Raw genomic sequence first — 19,230 nt, forward strand, 5'->3', positions numbered from 1 at the left:
AATTACCCTGAGGAATGATTAATTACCCGGGATAATTAATTAGCGGGGATGAGACGCTGCCCTCAGGGGTTAATTAGCGTTGGGCATTAATTACCGGGGAGGGGCAGCGAGCGCGACAGGTGCGGGAGCAGGTGCGGGGGGGAGGGGCGGGGGGAGGGGAACTGGGAGGGACTGGGATAAACTGGAATAAATTGGGAGGGACTGGGATAAACTGGGAGGGGAACTGGGGGGGACTGAAAGGGACTGGGATAAACTGGGAGGGACTGGGATAAACTGGGAGGGACTGGGATAAACTGGGAGGGACTGGGGCGAACTGAAAGGGACTGGGATAAACTGGGAGGGACTGGGGCGAACTGAAAGGGACTGGGATAAACTGGGAGGGACTGGGGGGACTGAGAGGGACTGGGATAAACTGGGAGGAACTGGGATAAACTGGGATAAACTGGATGGCCCAGTATGGCCCCAGTGATTCCCAGTATGGTCCCAGTATGGTCCAGTACAGCTCCATGCACCCCCAGGGATGTTCTCCCAGTATATCCCAGTATATCCCACTGCCCCCAACTCCCCTCCCAGTCCCTCCCAGTATATCCCAGTATATCCCAGTGCCCCCAAATCCCCTCCCAGTCCCTCCCAGTATATCCCAGTACATCCCAGCGCCCCCAAATCCCCTCCCAGTATATCCCAGTGTTCCCAGACTCCTTCCCAGTTCATCCCAGTCCCCCCCGTTCTCTCCCAGTCTCCCCCCACCTCTTCTGTCCCCCTCTTTGTCCCCTCCTTGTCCCCCTCTGTCCCCTTCTTGTCCACTTGACCCCACCCATGTCCCCCCCGTGTCCCTCTGTCCTCTCCTTGTCCATTTGACCCCCCTGTCCCCCCGTGTCCCCCCTCTCCCCCCTGTCCCCTCCCTGTCCCCTCCTTGTCCATTTGACCCCCGCCCCGTGTCCCCCTGTCCCCTCCCTGTCCCCCCCGTGTCCCCTCCTTGTCCATTTGACCCCCCCGTGTCCCCCCCGTGTCCCCCGCCTGTCCCCGTGCCCATCTTTGGCCGTGTTCCCCCCCCCCCGTCCCCGCGGTGTCCCCGCGGTGTCACCGCGCAGGTGACAGAGCCCGGCGGGGCCACGGGAAACTCTGAGTCACAGCCGGGGGCCACCAGGGGGGACACGGGGACAGCGGGGACACGGGGGGGACACTGCGGACACCTGGGGACAGCGACAGCGACAGCGACAGTGGCCGGCACACAGGTGAGACACCTGGGGACAGCTGGGGGACCCTGGGGACAACTTGGGGACAGCTGGGAGACCCTTGAGGACCCTTGAGGACAGGTGGGGGACCCTGGGGACAGCTGGGGACAGGTGGTGGACCCTTGGGGCACCCTTGGGGACAGATTGGGGACAGCTGGGGACCCCTGGGGACAGCTTGGGGGCCCTTGGGACACCCCTGGGGACAGCTGGGGACAGCCTGGGGACACTTTGGAACACTTGGAAGCATCTGAGCCCCCTTGGGGACAGCTGAGGGACCCTTGGGGACCCTGGGGACAGCTGGGGACAGCCTGGGACAGCTGGGGGACCCTGGGGACAGCAGGGCCACTCTTGGGGCACCCGTGGGGACACTTGGGGACATTCAGGGCCATCCGGGCCCCTCTTGGGGACAACTGGGGGACCCTTGGGGACCCTGGGGACACCTGGACCCCTCTTGGGGACCCTGGGGACACCCGGGCCCCCATGGAGACACCTGGGCCACCCCCAGGGACAGCTGGGGACACCGGGACAGGTGGCACTGCTGGCACCGGGGGGGGAGGGGACGCTGGTGACACTGGGGGCACTGGGGGCGCGGTGACAGGTGGCACCGGGGGGGAGGGGACATTGGGGACACTGGGACTGGTGGCACTGGGGGCACGGTGACAGGTGGCACCGGGGGGGAGGGGACATTGGGGACAGGTGGCACTGGGGGGGAGGGGGGAGGGGACACTGGGGGCACGGGGGCCAGGGTGACAGGTGGCACTGGTGGCACTGGGGGACGGGGGGGGGGACATTTGGAACACCGGGAGAGGTGGCACTGGCAGGGAGGGACACTGAGACTGGTTTATACTGGGTTTTACTGGGTTTTACTTGTTTATACTGGTCTGTACTGGAATATACTGGGTTATACTGGTCCATACTGGTCCATTTTGGGTTATACTGGTCCATACTGGGCTATACTGGTCTGTACTGGCCCATACTGGTGTTATACTGGTCTGTACTGGTCCATACTGGGTTATACTGGGTTATACTGGTCTGTACTGATCCATACTGGGTTATACTGGTCCATACTGGTCCTCACTGGAATATACTGGGTTATACAGGTCCGTACTGGTCACTACTGGGTTATACTGGTCTGTACTGGTCCATCCTGGTCCATAGCAATTTATACTGGTCCATACTGGTCCATACTGGTGCAGGCCATCATCAGGCTCCATCAGAGGCCCCTGAGGATGAAGGTGATGGAACTGGGCTGGGTTATACTGGGTTATACTGGGTTATACTGGGTTATACTGGTCCATACTGGTCTGTACTGGAATATACTGGGTTATACTGATCCATACTGGTCACTACTGGTCCGTACTGATCCATACTGGTCCATACTTGTTTATAGTGGTCCATACTGGTTATACTGGTCTGTACTAGAATATACTGGGTTACACTGGTCCATACTGGTTATACTGGTCCATACTGGTCTATACTGGGTTATACTGGTCCATACTGGTCCATACTGGTCCATACTGGTCCATACTGGTTTGCAGGCCATGGGGCTCCCTGGAGGCCCCCGAGGATGAGGAGGATGAAGATTGAACTCGGCTGGGTTATACTGGAATATACTGGAATATACTGGGTTATACTGGGTTATACTGGAATATACTGGGTTATACTGATCCATACTGGGTTATACTGATCCATACTGGTCCATGCTGGTCCATACTGGTCCGTACTGGTTGCAGGCCATGGAGGCTCCCCTGGAGGCCCCCGAGGATGATGAAGATGAAGATGAGGATGAGGAGCAGGTGGCAGAGCTCAGGAGCGCCTCCTGCAGGCGCTGATGGCGCGCACGGCGCGGGGAGCTGCCCCAGCGGGAACTGGAGCAGGACTGGGCCGTACTGGGAGAACTGGGCAGCGGCTCCTACGGCCGGGTGCTGCTGGCCGAGCCCCGGGACGGAGGTGAGAGCGCACCTGGAGGCACCTGGGAGCACCTGGGACACCTGGGGGCACCTGGGAATATCCACAGACACACCTGGGATACACCTGGACACACCTGGGCACACCTGGGGACATCACAGACAGACCTGGGCACACTGAGCACACCTGGGTACGCCTGGGAATATCCACAGACACACCTGGGACACACCTGGACACACGTGGGCACACTGGGCATACCTGGGGACATCACAGACACACCTGGGCACAACTGGGCACACCTGGGAATATCCACAGGCACACCTGAGCTCCATCTGGACACCTGGGCACACCTGGGCACACTGGGTACAGGTACAGCACACCTGGGGGCACCTGGGCACACCTGAGAATAGCCACAGACACACCTTGGCACACCTGGGTACAGGTGTATCACACCTGGACACACCTGGGCACACCTGGGGACATCAGAGACACACCTGAGGGTCACCAGGGTCATTCTCCCCTAGGTGTGCCCAGGTGTGTAACCTTTCCCCAGGTGTGTCACTCTCCCTCAGGTGTCCCAGGTGTGTCAGTCCCTGTCTCCAGGTGTGTACCTGTCCCAGGTGTGTCTGTCTCTGTCCCCAGATGCATTACCTCACCAGGTGTGTTACCTGTCCCTGTTCCCAGGTGTTTCCTGTCTCCAGGTGTGTTACATGTCCCCAGGTGCATTCCCTGTCCCAGCTGACCCAGGTGTGTTACCTGTCCCAGGTGTGCTGTTACCTGTCCCAGGTGTGTTCCTTGTCCCATCTGATCCAGGTGTGTTACCTGTCCAGGTGTCTCTGTCTCTGTCCCCAGATGCATTACCTGTCCCAGGTGTGTTCCCTGTCCCAGCTGACCCAGGTGTGCTGTTACCTGTGCAGGTGTGCCTGTCCCTGTCTCAGGTGTGTCTGTCCCTGTCCCCGGTGTGTTCCCTGTCCCAGGTGCGCTGTTACCTGTCCCAGGTGTGTCTGTCCCTCACCCGGGTGTGTTACCTGTCCCAGGTGTGTCTGTCCCTGACCCAGGTGCGCTGTTACCTGTCTCAGGTGTGCTTTACCTGTCTCAGGTGTGCTTTACCTGTCTCAGGTGCGCGCGTGGCGCTGAAGCTGCTGTCCAAGGAGCGCACGGCCAGGTGCGGCTTCCTGCGGGAGTTCTGCACTCACCTGTGCCTGCGGGGGGGGCTCACCTGTGTCCAGGTGCTGCCACTCGCCTTCGAGACCCCCACGGAGTTCGGCTTTGCCCAGGAGCTCGCACCTGCCGGGGACCTGTGCGGCCTCCTCACACCTGGGGTGAGTCACAGGTGGGGACAGGTGGGGACAGGTGTGAGACAGGTGTGGGGACAGGTGTGAGACAGGTGAGGGACAGGTGGGGCCAGGTGTGGGAGAGGTGTGCGACAGGTGGGACAGGTGAGGGACAGGTGGGACAGTGGTGGGGGACAGGTGAGAACGAGTGTGGGACAGGTGGGGACAGGTGGGACAGGTGCGACAGGTGAGAACAGGTGTGAGACAGGTGTGGGGACAGGTGAGGGGCAGATGAGACAGCTGAGGGACAGGTGTGCACAAGTGTGTACAGGTGAGGGACAGGTGTGGACAGGTGTCAGACAGATGAGTCACAGGTGAGTGGGACAGGTGTGTACAAGTGTGTGCCGGTGTGCCCAGGTGACCTCTCAGGTGACAGCACTGGTGGGGTGACAGTGCTGAGTGTCCCCAGGTGCCCCCAGGTGTGACCCCGGGTGTGTTACCTGCCCCCAGGTGTGTTACCTGTCCCCAGGTGTGTCTCCTGGTGCCGCAGGTGAATCACTGTCCCTCACAGAGACCCCAGGTGTGACCCCAGGTGTGTTACCTGTCCCCAGGTGTGACCCAGGAGCCCCCAGGTGATCCCAGGTGTGTTACCTGTCCCCAGGTGATCCCAGGTGACCCCAGGTGTATTTCCCATCCCCAGCTGGGTCTCCTGGAGCCGCAGGTGAATCACAGGTGACCCCAGGTGTGTTACCTGTCCCCAGGTGTGACCCCAGGTGTGTCCCATCCCCAGGTGTGTTACCTGTCCCCAGATGTGACCCCAGGTGTGACCCCAGGTGTGACCCCAGGTGTGTTACCTGTCCCCAGGTGTGACCCCAGGTGTGACCCCAGGTGTGTTACCTGTCCCCAGGTGTGACCCCAGGTGACCCCAGGTGTGTCCCCCATCCCCAGGGGTCTCCCGGAGCCGCAGGTGAAGCGCTGCGCCGCCCAGGTATCGTCCGCCCTGTCTTACCTGCACGGCCACGCCCTGGTGCACCGCGACCTGAAGCTGGACAACGTCCTGGCCTTCGACCGCGAGTGTCACCTGGTCAAGCTCGGCGACTTCGGCCTGACGCGCGTGCTGGGCTGGCAGGTGCGGCCGGCGCGCAGCCCCGCCCCTTACGCCGCACCTGAGCTGTGGCACCTGCGCGCAGGTGAGGCGCGGCTGCGGCTGGAGCCCGCGCTGGACACCTGGGCGTTCGGCGTGCTGCTCTTCGCGCTGCTCACCGGCCGCTTCCCCTGGAGCTCACCTGCGCGCTCCGACCCCGCCTTCCGCCGCTTCCGCACCTGGCACGGCCGCACCTGCGCAGGTGAGGCCCCGCCCAGGCCGCCGCGCACCTGGAGGGGGTTGGGGGAGGCGGCGCTGAGGATGTTGAGGGGGTTGTTGCACCCCTTACCTGGGCGGAGGTGTCCGCCCGGGGAGGTGCTCAGGTACCTGGGTGGGCAGTGGGCAGGTGAGGGGGGGCAGGTGAACTCTGGAGGTGAGGGGGGCAGGTGAGTGTGGCGGGGGAAGGTGGGAGTGGGCAGGGGTCGTCCTCAGGTGAGAGTGGGAGTGGCCAGGTGAGCTCTGCAGGTGAGGAGGGAGAGGTGAGCTCTGCAGATGAGGGGGAACAGGTGAGCTTGGCAGGTGAGGAGGGAGAGGTGAGCTTTGCAGGAGAGATCAACCAGGTGAGCTCTGCAGGTGAGGAGGGACAGGTGAGTTCTGTAGAGGAGGAACAGGTGAGCTCTGCAGGTGAGGGGGAACAGGTGAGCTCTGCAGGTGAGGAGGAACAGGTGAGTTCTGTAGATGAGGAGGAACAGGTGAACTCTGCAGGTGAGGGGGAACAGATGAGCTTGGCAGGAGAGGTCAGTTCTGTAGGTGAGGGGGAACAAGTGAGCTCTGCAGTGAGGTCAGACAGGTGAGCTCTGTAAATGAGGAGGGACAGGTGAGCTCTGCAGGTGAGGTCAGCCAGGTGAGCTCTGCAGGTGAGATCAGCCAGGTGAGCTCTGCAGATGAGGGGGGACAGGTGAGTTCTGTAGGTGAGGTCAGCCAGGTGAGCTCTGCAGGTGAGAGCCCTGCAGGTGAGGGGTGAGAAGTCAGGGATCCCCCACAGGTGAGAGCGGGAGTGGCCAGGTGAGCCCCACAGGTGACTCCAGGTTCCCCAGCAGTGAGGTGGGGAACACCTGGACAGGTGAGGGAAACACCTGGAGGTTGGATACAAACACCTGGAGGTGAGATAGAGACACCTGGACAGGTGAGGGAAACACCTGGAGGTGGGATAGGAACACCTGGACAGGTGAGATGGAAACACCTGGAGATGGGATAGAAACACCTGGGAACGGGAGAGAAACACCTGGACAGGTGAGGGAAACACCTGGAGATGGACTGGGAACATCTGGAATGAGCTGGAAGCACCTGGACAGGAGCTGGACACACCTGGAGGGAGCCAAGAACACCTGGACAGGTGTTGGACACACCTGGATGGAGCCATGAACACCTGGACAGGTGTTGGACCCACCTGGAGGGGTCACCTGTGCCCACCTGGGGATCCCAAATCCAAAAAATTCCCGGCATTTTTTTTCTTTTTTTTTTGTTTTTTTTTTTATTTTGAGTCTGGCAGGGTGGGGGAGAGGAGGGAAAATTGGGGAAAAATTGGGGGAAATGGGAAAAAATTGGGAAAAAATTGGGGGAAAATTGGGGGGAAATGGGAAATTGGGATAAAATGTGGAAAATTGGGGAAAATTGGGTCTGAACTGGTTTAAACTGGGAGCACTGGGCTGAAGTGGTCTGAGGTGGTTTGTACTGGTTTGAACTGGTTTGAACTGGTCTGTACTGTTCTGTACTGGTCTGAACTGGTTTGAACTGGTCCGTACTGGGAGCCGGGCCCGCTCCCAGCTGTGCCCTGGGAGGAATTCCGCCCCCCCCAGCCACCTGTGCCTGCACTAATTAGCGGTGATTAATTACGGGGATTGATTACCGGGAGTGATTCATTACCCTGAGGAGTGATTAATTACTGGGAGTGATTAATTACCGGCAGTGATTAATTACGGGATTGATAACCGGGAATGATTAATTACCCTGGGAGTGATTAATGACCCTGGGAATGATTAATTACCCTGGGAGTGATTAATTACCCTGTGGAATGATTAGTTACAGGGAATATTTAATTAGTGGGAATGATTAATTACCGAAGCTGTGATTAATTACTCGGGAGCGTTTAAATTACCGGGAGGCGATTATTAATTAGCGGGGATGTTTTAATTATCGGGAGGGGATTATTAATTAGCGAGAATGTGTAATAACCATGGGGAATGATTAATTAACGGGGAATTATTTATTAGCGGGAATGATTAATGACCAGGAATTATTAATTAGCGAGGAATGATTAATTACCCGGCAATGATTAATTAGCCGGCAATGATTAATTACCAGGGATGAGGAGCTGCCTTCAGGGGTTAATTAGCGGCAGTGATTAATTACCCGACAATGATTAATTACCGGAAATGATTAATTACCTGAAATGATTAATTACCGGACGTGATTAATTACCCAGCAAGGATTAATTACGCTGGGAGTGATTAATTACCCTGGGAGTGATTAATTACCCGGTAATGGTTAATTACCTGGCAATGATTAATTACCGGACATTATTAATTACCAGGAATGATTGATTACCCTGAGGAATGATTAATTACCTGGCAATGATTAATTACCCAGCAGTGATTAATTATCCTGAGGAATGATTAATTACCCGGGGATAATTAATAAGCGGGGATGAGACGCTGCCCGCAGGGGTTAATTAGTGTTGGGCATTAATTACCGGGGAGGGGCAGCGAGCGCGACAGGTGCGGGAGCAGGTGCGGGGGGGGAGGGGCGGGGGGAGGGGAACTGGGAGGGACTGGGATAAACTGGGAGGGATGGGATAAACTGGGAGGGGAACTGGGAGGGACTGGGATAAACTTGGAGGGACTGGGGGGAACTGAGAGGGACTGGCATAAACTGGGATAAACTGGATGGCCCAGTATGGCCCCAATGATTCCCAGTATGGTCCCAGTATGGTCCAGTACAGCTACATGCACCCCCAGGGATGTTCTCCCAGTATATCCCAGTATATCCCAGTATATCCCAGTATATCCCAGTATATCCCAGTGCCCCCAACTCCCCTTCCAGTATATCCCAGTGTTCCCAGACTCCCTCCCAGTTCATCCCAGTCCCCCCCGTTCTCTCCCAGTCTCCCCCCACCTCTTCTATCCCCCTCTGTGTCCCCCCCCCGTGTCCCTCTGTCCCCTCCTTGTCCATTTGACCCCCCGTGTCCCCCCCGTGTCCCCCCCCCGTCCCCTCCTTGTCCATTTGACCCCCCCGTGTCCCCCCCTGTCCCCGTGCCCATCTTTGGCCGTGTCCCCCCCCCCCGTCCCCGCGGTGTCCCGCGGTGTCACCGCGCAGGTGACAGAGCCCGGCGGGGCCACGGGAAACTCTGAGTCACAGCCGGGGGCCACCAGGGGGGACACGGGGACAGCGGGGACACGGGGGGGACACTGCGGACACCTGGGACAGCGACAGCGACAGCGACAGCGGCCGGCACACAGGTGAGACACCTGGGGACAGCTGGGGGACCCTGGGGACAACTTGGGGACAGCTGGGAGACCCTTGAGGACCCTTGAGGACAGCTGGGGGACCCCTGGGGACAGCTGGGGACAGCCTGGGGACACTTTGGAACACTTGGAAGCATCTGAGCCCCTCTTGGGGACAGCTGTGGGACCCTTGGGGACCCTGGGGACAGCTGGGGTCAGCCTGGGACAGCTGGGGACCCTGGGGGACAGCAGGGCCACCTTGGGGCACCCGTGGGGACACTTGGGGACATTCAGGGCCACCCTTGGGGCACCCCTCTTGGGGACAGCTGGGGACCCTTGGGGACCCTTGGGGACACCTGGACCCCTCTTGGGGACCCTTGGGGACACCCGGCCCCCCATGGAGACACCTGGGCCACCCCCAGGGACAGCTGGGGACACCGGGACAGGTGGCACTGCTGGCACCGGGGTGGGGAGGGGACACTGGTGGCACTGGGGGCACTGGGGGCGCGGTGACAGGTGGCACTGGGGGGGAGGGGACATTGGGGACAGGTGGCACCGGGGGGGATGGGGGAGGGGACACTGGGGCACGGGGGTCACGGTGACAGGTGGCACCGGGGGGAGGGGACATTGGGGACACGGGACTGGTGGCACTGGGGGCACGGTGACAGGTGGCACCGGGGGGGAGGGGACATTGGGGCCAGGTGGCACCGGGGGGAGCGGGGGAGGGGACACTGGGAGCCATTGGGGGCACGGGGGCACGGTGACAGGTGGCACTGGTGGCACTGGTGGTAGTGGGGGGGAGGGGACATTGGTGACACGGGAACAGGTGGCACTGGGGGGAGGGGACACTGGGACAGGTGGCACTGGTGACACTGGTGGCACTGGGGGGGAGGGGACAACGGGACTGGGTTTTACTGGTTTATACTGGTCTGTACTGGTCCATACTGATCCTCACGGGAATGTACTGGGTTATACTGATCCAGACTGGTCACTACTGGTTTATACTGGTCCATACTGGTCTGTACTGGAATATACTGGGTTATACTGATCCATACTGGTCCATACTGGTTTATACTGGTCCATACTGGAACCTATTGGGTTATACTGATCCATACTGGGTTATACTGGGTTATACTGGTCCATACTGGAATATATTGGGTTATACTGGTCCGTACTGGTCACTACTGGGTTATACTGGTCCATACTGGTCCATACTGGTCCATACTGTGTTATACTGGTCTGTACTGGTCCATACTGGTTCATAGCTATTTATACTGGTCCATACTGGGTTATACTGTTCTGTACTGGTCCATACTGGTCCATAGCAATTTATACTGGTCCATACTGGTGCAGGCCGTTCAGGCTCCATCAGAGGCCTGTGAGGATGAAGGTGATGGAACTGGGCTGGGTTATACTGGAATATACTGGTTTATACTGGTTTATACTGATCCATACTGGTCACTACTGGTCCATACTGATCCATACTGGTGCATACTGGTTTATAGTGGTCCGTACTGGTTATACTGGTCTGTACTGGAATATACTGGGCTATACTGGTCTGTACTGGAATATACTGGGTTATACTGGTCCGTACTGGAATATACTGCGTTATACTGGTCCATACTGGTCCATACTGGGTTATACTGGTCCATACTGGGTTATACTGGTCCGTACTGGTCCGTACTGGTGCAGGCCATTCAGGTTCCCTCAGAGACCCCTGAGAATGAAGATGATGATGGAACTGGGCTGGGTTACATTGGGTTATAATGGTCTGTACTGGTCCATACTGGGTTATACTGGTCCATACTGGTGCAGGCCATGCAGGCTCCTGTGGAGGCCCCTGAGGATGAAGGTGATGAAACTGAGCTGGGTTTTACTGGTCCATAGTGGTCTATACTGGTCCATACTGGTCCATACTGGGTTATACTGGGTTATACTGGGTTATACTGGTCCATACTGGGTTATACTAGGTTATACTGGTCCATACTGGTTTATACTGGTCTATACTGGTCCATACTGGTTTGCAGGCCATGGAGGCTTCCCTGGAGGCCCCCGAGGGGGATGAAGATGACAATGGAACTGGGCTGGTTTATACTGGTCTATACTGGGTTATACTAGGTTATACTGATCCATACTGGGTTATACTGGTCTATACTGGTCCATACTGGTTTCCAGGCCATGGAGGCTCCCCTGGAGGCCCCCAAGGGGGATGAAGATGGCGATGGAGCTGGACTGGGTTATACTGGAATATACTGGGATATACTGATCCATATTGGGTTATACTGGTCCATACTGGTCCATACTGGTCCGTACTGGTCTGTACTGGTTTGCAGGCCATGGAGGCTCCCCTGGAGGCCCCCGAGGATGATGAAGATGAAGATGAGGATGAGGAGCAGGTGGCAGAGGCTCAGGAGCGCCTCCTGCAGGCGCTGATGGCGCGCACGGCGCGGGAGCTGCCCCAGCGGGAACTGGAGCAGGACTGGGCCGTACTGGGAGAACTGGGCAGCGGCTCCTACGGCCGGGTGCTGCTGGCCGAGCCCCGGGATGGAGGTGAGAGCGCACCTGGGGGCACCTGGGAGCACCTGGGAATATCCACAGACACACCTGGGGGCACCTGGGGACCCCTGGGTACAGGTACAGCACACCTGGGGACACCTGGGAATATCCACAGACACACCTGGGGACACCTGGACACACCTGGGCACACCTGGGAATAGCCACAGACACACCTGAGCTCCACCTGGACACACCTGGGCACACCTGGGCACACCTGGGAATAGCCACAGACACACCTGAGCTCCACCTGGACACACCTGGACACACCTGGGCACACCTGGGAATAGCCACAGACACACCTGGACACACCTGGGCAAACCTGGTCACACCTGGGGACATCACAGACACACCTGGACACACCTGGGCACCCCTGGGAATATCCACAGACACACCTGGACACACCTGGGCAAACCTGGTCACACCTGGGACATCACAGACACACCTGGGCACACCTGGGAATATCCACAGACACACCTGGACACACCTGGGCAAACCTGGGCACACCTGGGAATATCCACAGACACACCTGGGATACACCTGGACACACCTGGGCACACCTGGGTACAGCTACAGCGCACCTGGGCACACCTGGGCACACCTGGGAATATCCACAGACACACCTGGGATACACCTGGGCACACCTGGGCACACCTGGGAATAGCCACAGACACACCTAGGATACACCTGGGCACACCTGGGCACACCTGGGCACGCCTGGGTACAGCTACAGCACACCTGGGGGCACCTGGGCACACCTGGGAATATCCACAGACACACCTGGGCACACCTGGGGATATCCACAGGCACACCTGGGTACACCTGTGGCCATCCACAGACACACCTGGGGGTCACCAGGGTCATTCTCCCCTAGGTGTGCCCAGGTGTGTAACCTTTCCCCAGGTGTGTCACTCTCCCTCGGTGTGTCCCAGGTGTGTCAGTCCCTGTCCCAGGTGTGTTACCTGTCCCAGGTGTGTTTGACTCTGTCCCCAGATGCATTACCTGACCCAGGTGTGTCAGTCCCTGTCCCAGGTGTGTTACCTGTCCCAGGTGTGTCTGTCTCTGTCCCCAGATGCATTGCCTGACCCAGGTGTGTTACCTGTCCCTGTTCCCAGGTGTTTCCTGTCTCCAGGTGTGTTACCTGTCCCCAGGTACATTCCCTGTCCCATCTGATCCAGGTGTGTTACCTGTGCAGGTGTTTCTGTCCCTGACCTAGGTGTGTTCCCTCTCCCAGCTGACCCAGGTGTGTCTGTCCCTGACACAGGTGTTGTTACCTGTCCCAGGTGTGTTACCTGTTCCAGGTGTGTTACCTGTCCCAGGTGCTCTGTTACCTGTCCCAGGTGTCTCTGTCCCTGTCCCAGGTGTGCTGTTACCTGTCTCAGGTGCGCTGTTACCTGTCTCAGGTACGCTGTTGCCTGCTCTCAGGTGTGCTGTTCCCTGTCCCAGGTGTGTCTGTCCCTGACCCAGGTGCACTGTTACCTGTCTCAGGTGCACTGTTACCTGTGCAGGTGTGCTTTTACCTGTCTCAGGTGTGTTACCTGTCCCAGGTGTGTTACCTGTCCCAGGTGTGTCTGTCCCTGTCTCAGGTGCACTGTTCCCTGTCTCAGGTGCGCTGTTACCTGTCTCAGGTGTGCTGTTCCCTGTCCCAGGTGTGTCTGTCCCTGACCCACATGCGCTGTTACCTGTCTCAGGTGTGCTTTACCTGTCTCAGGTGCGCTGTTACCTGTCTCAGGTGTGCTGTTACCTGTCTCAGGTGCGCTGTTATCTGTCTCAGGTGTGCTTTACCTGTCTCAGGTGCGCTGTTCCCTGTCTCAGGTGTGCTTTACCTGTCTCAGGTGCGCGGGTGGCGCTGAAGCTGCTGTCCAAGGAGCGCACGGCCAGGTGCGGCTTCCTGCGGGAGTTCTGCACTCACCTGTGCCTGCGGGGGGCGCTCACCTGTGTCCAGGTGCTGCCGCTCGCCTTCGAGACCCCCACGGAGTTCGGCTTCGCCCAGGAGCTCGCACCTGCCGGGGACCTGTGCGGCCTCCTCACACCTGGGGTGAGTCACAGGTGGGGACAGGTGAGAACAAGTGTGGGACAGGTGAGGGACAGGTGGGACAGATGGGACAGGTGAGGACAGGTGTGAGACAGGTGAGGGACAGGTGAGGGACAGATGGGACAGATGGGACAGGTGAGGACAGGTGTGAGACATGTGTGGGGACAGCTGAGGGACAGGTGTGCACAAGTGTGTACAGGTGTGCCCAGGTGACCTCTCAGGTGACCGCAATGGTGGGGTGACAGTGCTGAGTGTCCCCAGGTGCCTCCAGGTGTGACCCCAGGTGTGTTACCTGCCCCCAGGTGTGTCCCATCTCCAGGTGTGACCCCAGGTGTGTTACCTGTCCCCAGGTGTGACCTCAGGTGACCCCAGGTGTGTTACCTGTCCCCAGGTGTGACCTCAGGTGTGTCCCATCCCCAGGTGTGACCCCAGGTGTGTTACCTGTCCCCAGGTGACCCCAGGTGTGTTACCTGTCCCCAGGTGTGACCCCAGGTGTGACCCCAGGTGTGTCCCATCCCCAGGTAACCCCAGGTGTGTTACCTGTCCCCAGGTGACCCCAGGTGATCCCAGGTGACCCCAGGTGTGTCCCCCATCCCCAGCTGGGTCTCCGGGAGCCGCAGGTGAATCACAGGTGACCCCAGGTGTGTTACCTGCCCCCAGGTGTGACCCCAGGTGTGTCCCATCCCCAGGTGTGTTACCTGTCCCCAGTTGTGACCTCAGGTGACCTCAGGTGTGTTACCTGTCCCAGGTGCGACCCCAGGTGTGTTACCTCTCCCCAGGTGACCCCAGGTGACCCCAGGTGTGTCCCACCCCCAGGTGACCCCAGGTGTGTCCCCATCCCCAGGTGGGTCTCCCAGAGCCGCAGGTGAATCACAGGTGACCCCAGGTGATCCCAGGTGACCCCAGGTGTGTCCCCCATCCCCAGGTGGGTCTCCCGGAGCCGCAGGTGAAGCGCTGCGCCGCCCAGGTATCGTCCGCCCTGTCTTACCTGCACGGCCACGCCCTGGTGCACCGCGACCTGAAGCTGGACAACGTCCTGGCCTTCGACCGCGAGTGTCACCTGGTCAAGCTCGGCGACTTCGGCCTGACGCGCGTGCTGGGCTGGCAGGTGCGGCCGGCGCGCAGCCCCGCCCCTTACGCCGCACCTGAGCTGTGGCACCTGCGCGCAGGTGAGGCGCGGCTGCGGCTGGAGCCCGCGCTGGACACCTGGGCGTTCGGCGTGCTGCTCTTCGCGCTGCTCACCGGCCGCTTCCCCTGGAGCTCACCTGCGCGCTCCGACCCCGCCTTCCGCCGCTTCCGCACCTGGCACGGCCGCACCTGCGCAGGTGAGGCCCCGCCCAGGCCGCCGCGCACCTGGAGGGGGTTGGGGGAGGCGGCGCTGAGGATGTTGAGGGGGTTGTTGCACCCCTTACCTGGGCGGAGGTGTCCGCCCGGGGAGGTGCTCAGGTACCTGGGTGGGCAGTGGGCAGGTGAGGGGGGACAGGTGAGTTCTGCAGGTGAGGGGGAGCAGGTGAGTGCGGCGGGGGAAGCGGGGAGCGGGCAGGGGTCGTCCTCAGGTGAGAGTGGGAGCGGCCAGGTGAGCTCTGCGGGTGAGGAGGACAGGTGAGCTTTGCAGGTGAGGAGGGAGAGGTGAGTTCAGTAGGTGAAGAGGAGCAGGTGAGCTTGGCAGGTGAGGTCAGCCAGGTGGGTTCTGCAGGTGAGGTCAGCCAGGTGAGATCTTCAGGTGAGGGGGGACAAGTGAGTTCTGCAGGTGAGGGGGAACAGGTGAGTTCTGCAGGTGGGAGTGGCCAGGTGAGCTCTGCAGGTGAGGAGGAACAGGTGAGCTCTGCAGGTGCGGAGGAACAGGTGAGTTCTGTAGATGAGGAGGAACAGGTGAACTCTGCAGGTGAGGGGAACAGGTGAGCTTGGCAGGTGAGGGGGAACAGGTGAGTTCTGCAGCTGAGGTCAGCCAGGTGAGCTCTGTAGATGAGGGGGAACAGGTGAGCTTGGCAGGTGAGGTCAGTTCTGTAGGTGAGGGGGAACAAGTGAGCTCTGCAGGTGAGGTCAGCCAGGTGAGCTCTGTAAATGAGGAGGGACAGGTGAGCTCTGCAGGTGAGGGGGAGCCGGTGAGCTCTGCAGGTGAGGTCAGCCAGGTGAGCTCTGAGGTGAGGGGGTGAGAGAAGTCAGGGATCCCCCTCAGGTGTGAGAGAGGGGGAGTGGCCAGGTGAGCCCCACAGGTGACTCCAGGTTCCCCAGCAGTGAGGTGGGAACACCTGGACAGGTGAGGGAAACACCTGGAGGTTGGATACAAACACCTGGAGGTGAGATAGAGACACCTGGACAGGTGAGGGAAACACCTGGAGGTGGGATAGGAGCACCTGGACAGGTGAGATGGAAACACCTGGAGATGGGATAGAAACACCTGGGAACGGGAGAGAAACACCTGGACAGGTGAGGGAAACACCTGGAGATGGACTGGGAACATCTGGAACGAGCTGGAAGCACCTGGACAGGTGCTGGACACACCTGGGATGGGTCAAGAACACCTGGACAGGTGTTGGATACATCTGGAGGGAACCAAGAACACCTGGACAGGTGTTGGACACACCTGGGATGGACCAAGAACACCTGGACAGGTGTTGGTCACACCTGGAGGGGTCACCTGTGCCCACCTGGGGATCCTCAATCAATAAAATTCCCGGCATTTTTTTTCTTTTTTGGGGAGTTTTCTTTTTTGGTCTGGTGGGGTGGGGGAGGGGCGGGAAAATTGAGGACGGGAATTGGGAAAATGGGAAAAATTGGGGAAAAAATTGGAGAAAAATTGGAGAAAAATTGGGGAAAATGGGAGAAGGAGGAAAATGGGACATTGGGATAAAAATGGGGAAAAAATGGGAAATTGGGGAAAAATTGGAAAAAATGGGGAAAAAATGGGAGAAATTGGGGAAAATGGGGGAAAATTGGAAAAAATTGGGAAAATAGGCAATTGGGGGGGAAAAAAGGAACATTGGGGATAAAAAGTGGAAAATGGGGGGAAATGGGAAAGAGGGAATGAAATGGGGAAAAACAAGTGGGAAAATTGGGGAAAACAGGAAAATTTGGAGAAATGGGGAAAGAGGGGGAAAGGTGGAAATTGGTGGGGGAAAAAACAAAAATTTGAGGAAAAATGGAGGCGAATGGGAAAAGGGGGAAAACGGGGGGAAATGGGAAAATTGAGGGAAAAGGGAGGAAAAAGGGGAAAACGGCAAGAAAATGGGGGGGAGAAACCAGGAGGATTTTTAAGGCAAATTTCACAAACCCTGCAAATCCCAATCCGACAAACCTCAAACCCCACAAACCCCAAACCCCCAAACCCCAATCCCACAAACCCAAATCCCACAAACCCACAAATCCCAAACCCCACAAACCCCAAATCCCCAAACCCCAATCCCACAAACCCTACAAACCCCACAAACCCCAAATCCCACAAACCCCAAATCTCACAAATCCCAATCTCACAAACCCCACAAACCCCAAATCCCACATCCCACAAACCCCAAATACCAATCCCACAAACCCCAATCCCACAAACTCTAAACCCCACAAACCCCACAAACCCCACAAACCCCAAATCCCAAATCTCACATCCCACAAACCCCACAAACACCAATCCCACAAACCTCACAAACCCCAAACCCCACAAACCCCAAATCCCCAAACCCCACAAACCCCCAAACCCCAAATCCCAAATCTCACATCCCACAAACCCCACAAACACCAATCCCACAAACCCCAATCCCACAAACCCCACAAACCCCACAAACCGCAAATCCCACAAACCCCACAAACCTCAAATCCCACAAAACCCAAACCCAAAAAACCCCAAACCCCACAAACCCCACAAACTCCACAAACCCCAAATCCCACAAACACCAATCCCAAAAACCCCACAAACCCCACAAACCACAAACCCCACAAACCCCAATCCCACAAACCCCAAATCCCCAAACCTCAAAAACCCCAGAAACATCAAACCCCACAAATCCCAGAAACCCCACAAATCCCAAATCCCACAAACCCCACAAACCCCACAAACCCCAATCCCAGAAACTCCACAAACCCCAAACCCCACAAACCCCAAACCTCACAAACCCCAATCCCACAAACCCCATAATCCCCACAAACCCCACAAACCCAACCCCAATCCCACAAACTCCACAAACCCCAAATCCCCAAATCCCAAACCCCACAAACCCAAACCCCACAAACCCCAAATCCCAAACCCCAAACCCCACAATCTCCAGCCCTTCCCATTTTCCCTCCCTGTAACCTTTGGAAATTCGGGATTCCGGGTCCAAAGTCCCCGTTCGGGCGTCGGCTGCGGCCGGGAGAGTTTCCCTCTATCCCGGAAGAATTTCTGGACCATTTCCCGGAGGATTTTGGGGATTTTTGGGATTTAGGGTCGGGATTTCCATCCCTCTGGATTCCAGCTCTTTTCCAGGATTTTTTCGCGTTTGTGGATTTGGAGTTTGAGTCTGGTGAGAAATCTGGAGCTTTCCTGGCTCCTTCTCTGCCCTTCGTTCCTTTTTCCCCTTTTCCTTTTTTTCCCTTTTTTCCCTTTTTCCCTTCTTCCTTTTTTTTTCCTTTTTTCTTTTTCCCCTTTTTCCTTTTTTCCTTTTCCCCTTTTTCCTCTTATTCCATTTTCCCATTTTTTCTGTTTTCTCCCTTTTTCCTTTTCCTCCTTCCCCCTTTCCTCCCCCTATTCCTTTCCCCCCTTTTCCTAGCTTTTCCCATTTCCCTTCCCTCCTTTTCCCCCTTTTCCCGTTTTTTTCCTCCTCCCTTTTCCCTTTTTCCCTTTTCTTCTTTCCCTTTTCTTTTTTTTTCCTTTTTCCTTTTCCTCTTTCCCTCTTTCCCTCCCCCCTTCCCTTTTTCCTTCTCCCCTCATTCCCCTCCCCCCCCCTTTTTCCCTTTTCCCTTTTTTTTCCCTTTTTCCCGTTCCCTCCTTTTCCTACTTCTCCTTTTTTTCTTTATTTTTCCTTCCTTTTCCTTTTCCCTTTTTCCCTTCCTGCCTTCCCCTTTTTTCCTTTTCCCCTTTTTTTCCCTTTTTCCCCCTTTCCCCTTTTCCCCTTTTTCCCTTTTCCCTCTTTCCCCTTTTTCCCTTTCCCTTTTCCCCTTTTTTTCCCTTTTTTCCCTTTTCCCTTTTTTTCCCTTTTTTCCATTTTTCTTTTCCATTTTCCCCTTTTCCCTTTTTCCCCTATTCCCCTTTTTCCCCTATTCCCTTTTTCCCCCTTCCCCCTTTTTTTTCCTTTTCCCCTTTTTTCCTTTCCCCCTTTCCCCCTTTCCCCCCTTTTCCCCTTTTTTCCCTTTTTTCCCTCTTTTCCCCTTTTTCCCTTTTTCCCTTTTCCCCTTTTTCCCTTTTTTTCCATTTTTCCCCTTTTTTTCCCTTTTTCCCTTTTCCCTCTTTTTCTCTTTTCCATCTTTTCCCCTTTCCCCCTTTTCCCCTTTTTCCCCTTTCCCCTTTTTTCCCTTTTCCCCTTTTCCCATTTTCCCCCTCTTCCCCTTTTCCCTTTTCTCCTTTTCCCCCTTTTCCCCTTTTTTTTCCCCTTTCTTCCCCATTTTTCCCTTTCCCCCCTTTCCCCTTTTACCCTTCCCCATCCCATTTCCCGGCTTTCCCCTCTCCCCA

The 19,230-nt window shown here is 57.4% G+C and overlaps 1 protein-coding gene across 1 annotated transcript; it reads left to right on the top strand.

Annotated features, from left to right (window-relative positions):
• Window positions 1-3,082: 3,082 nt before the first annotated feature.
• LOC117009694 (uncharacterized serine/threonine-protein kinase SBK3-like) lies at window positions 3,083-18,080 on the top strand (the record flags this gene model as incomplete). Its single annotated transcript, XM_033084012.1, has 7 exons — window positions 3,083-3,185; window positions 4,263-4,465; window positions 11,338-11,554; window positions 13,393-13,595; window positions 14,518-14,917; window positions 15,916-16,272; window positions 18,049-18,080. Coding segments are annotated over 7 exons (1,515 nt in total), but the record flags the coding sequence as incomplete, so codon positions are not given.
• Between the last annotated feature and the right edge of the window lie 1,150 nt (window positions 18,081-19,230).

Source organism: Catharus ustulatus, chromosome 35 (assembly GCF_009819885.2).
Source record: "Catharus ustulatus isolate bCatUst1 chromosome 35, bCatUst1.pri.v2, whole genome shotgun sequence".
NCBI classification, from domain to species: Eukaryota; Metazoa; Chordata; class Aves; order Passeriformes; family Turdidae; genus Catharus; species Catharus ustulatus.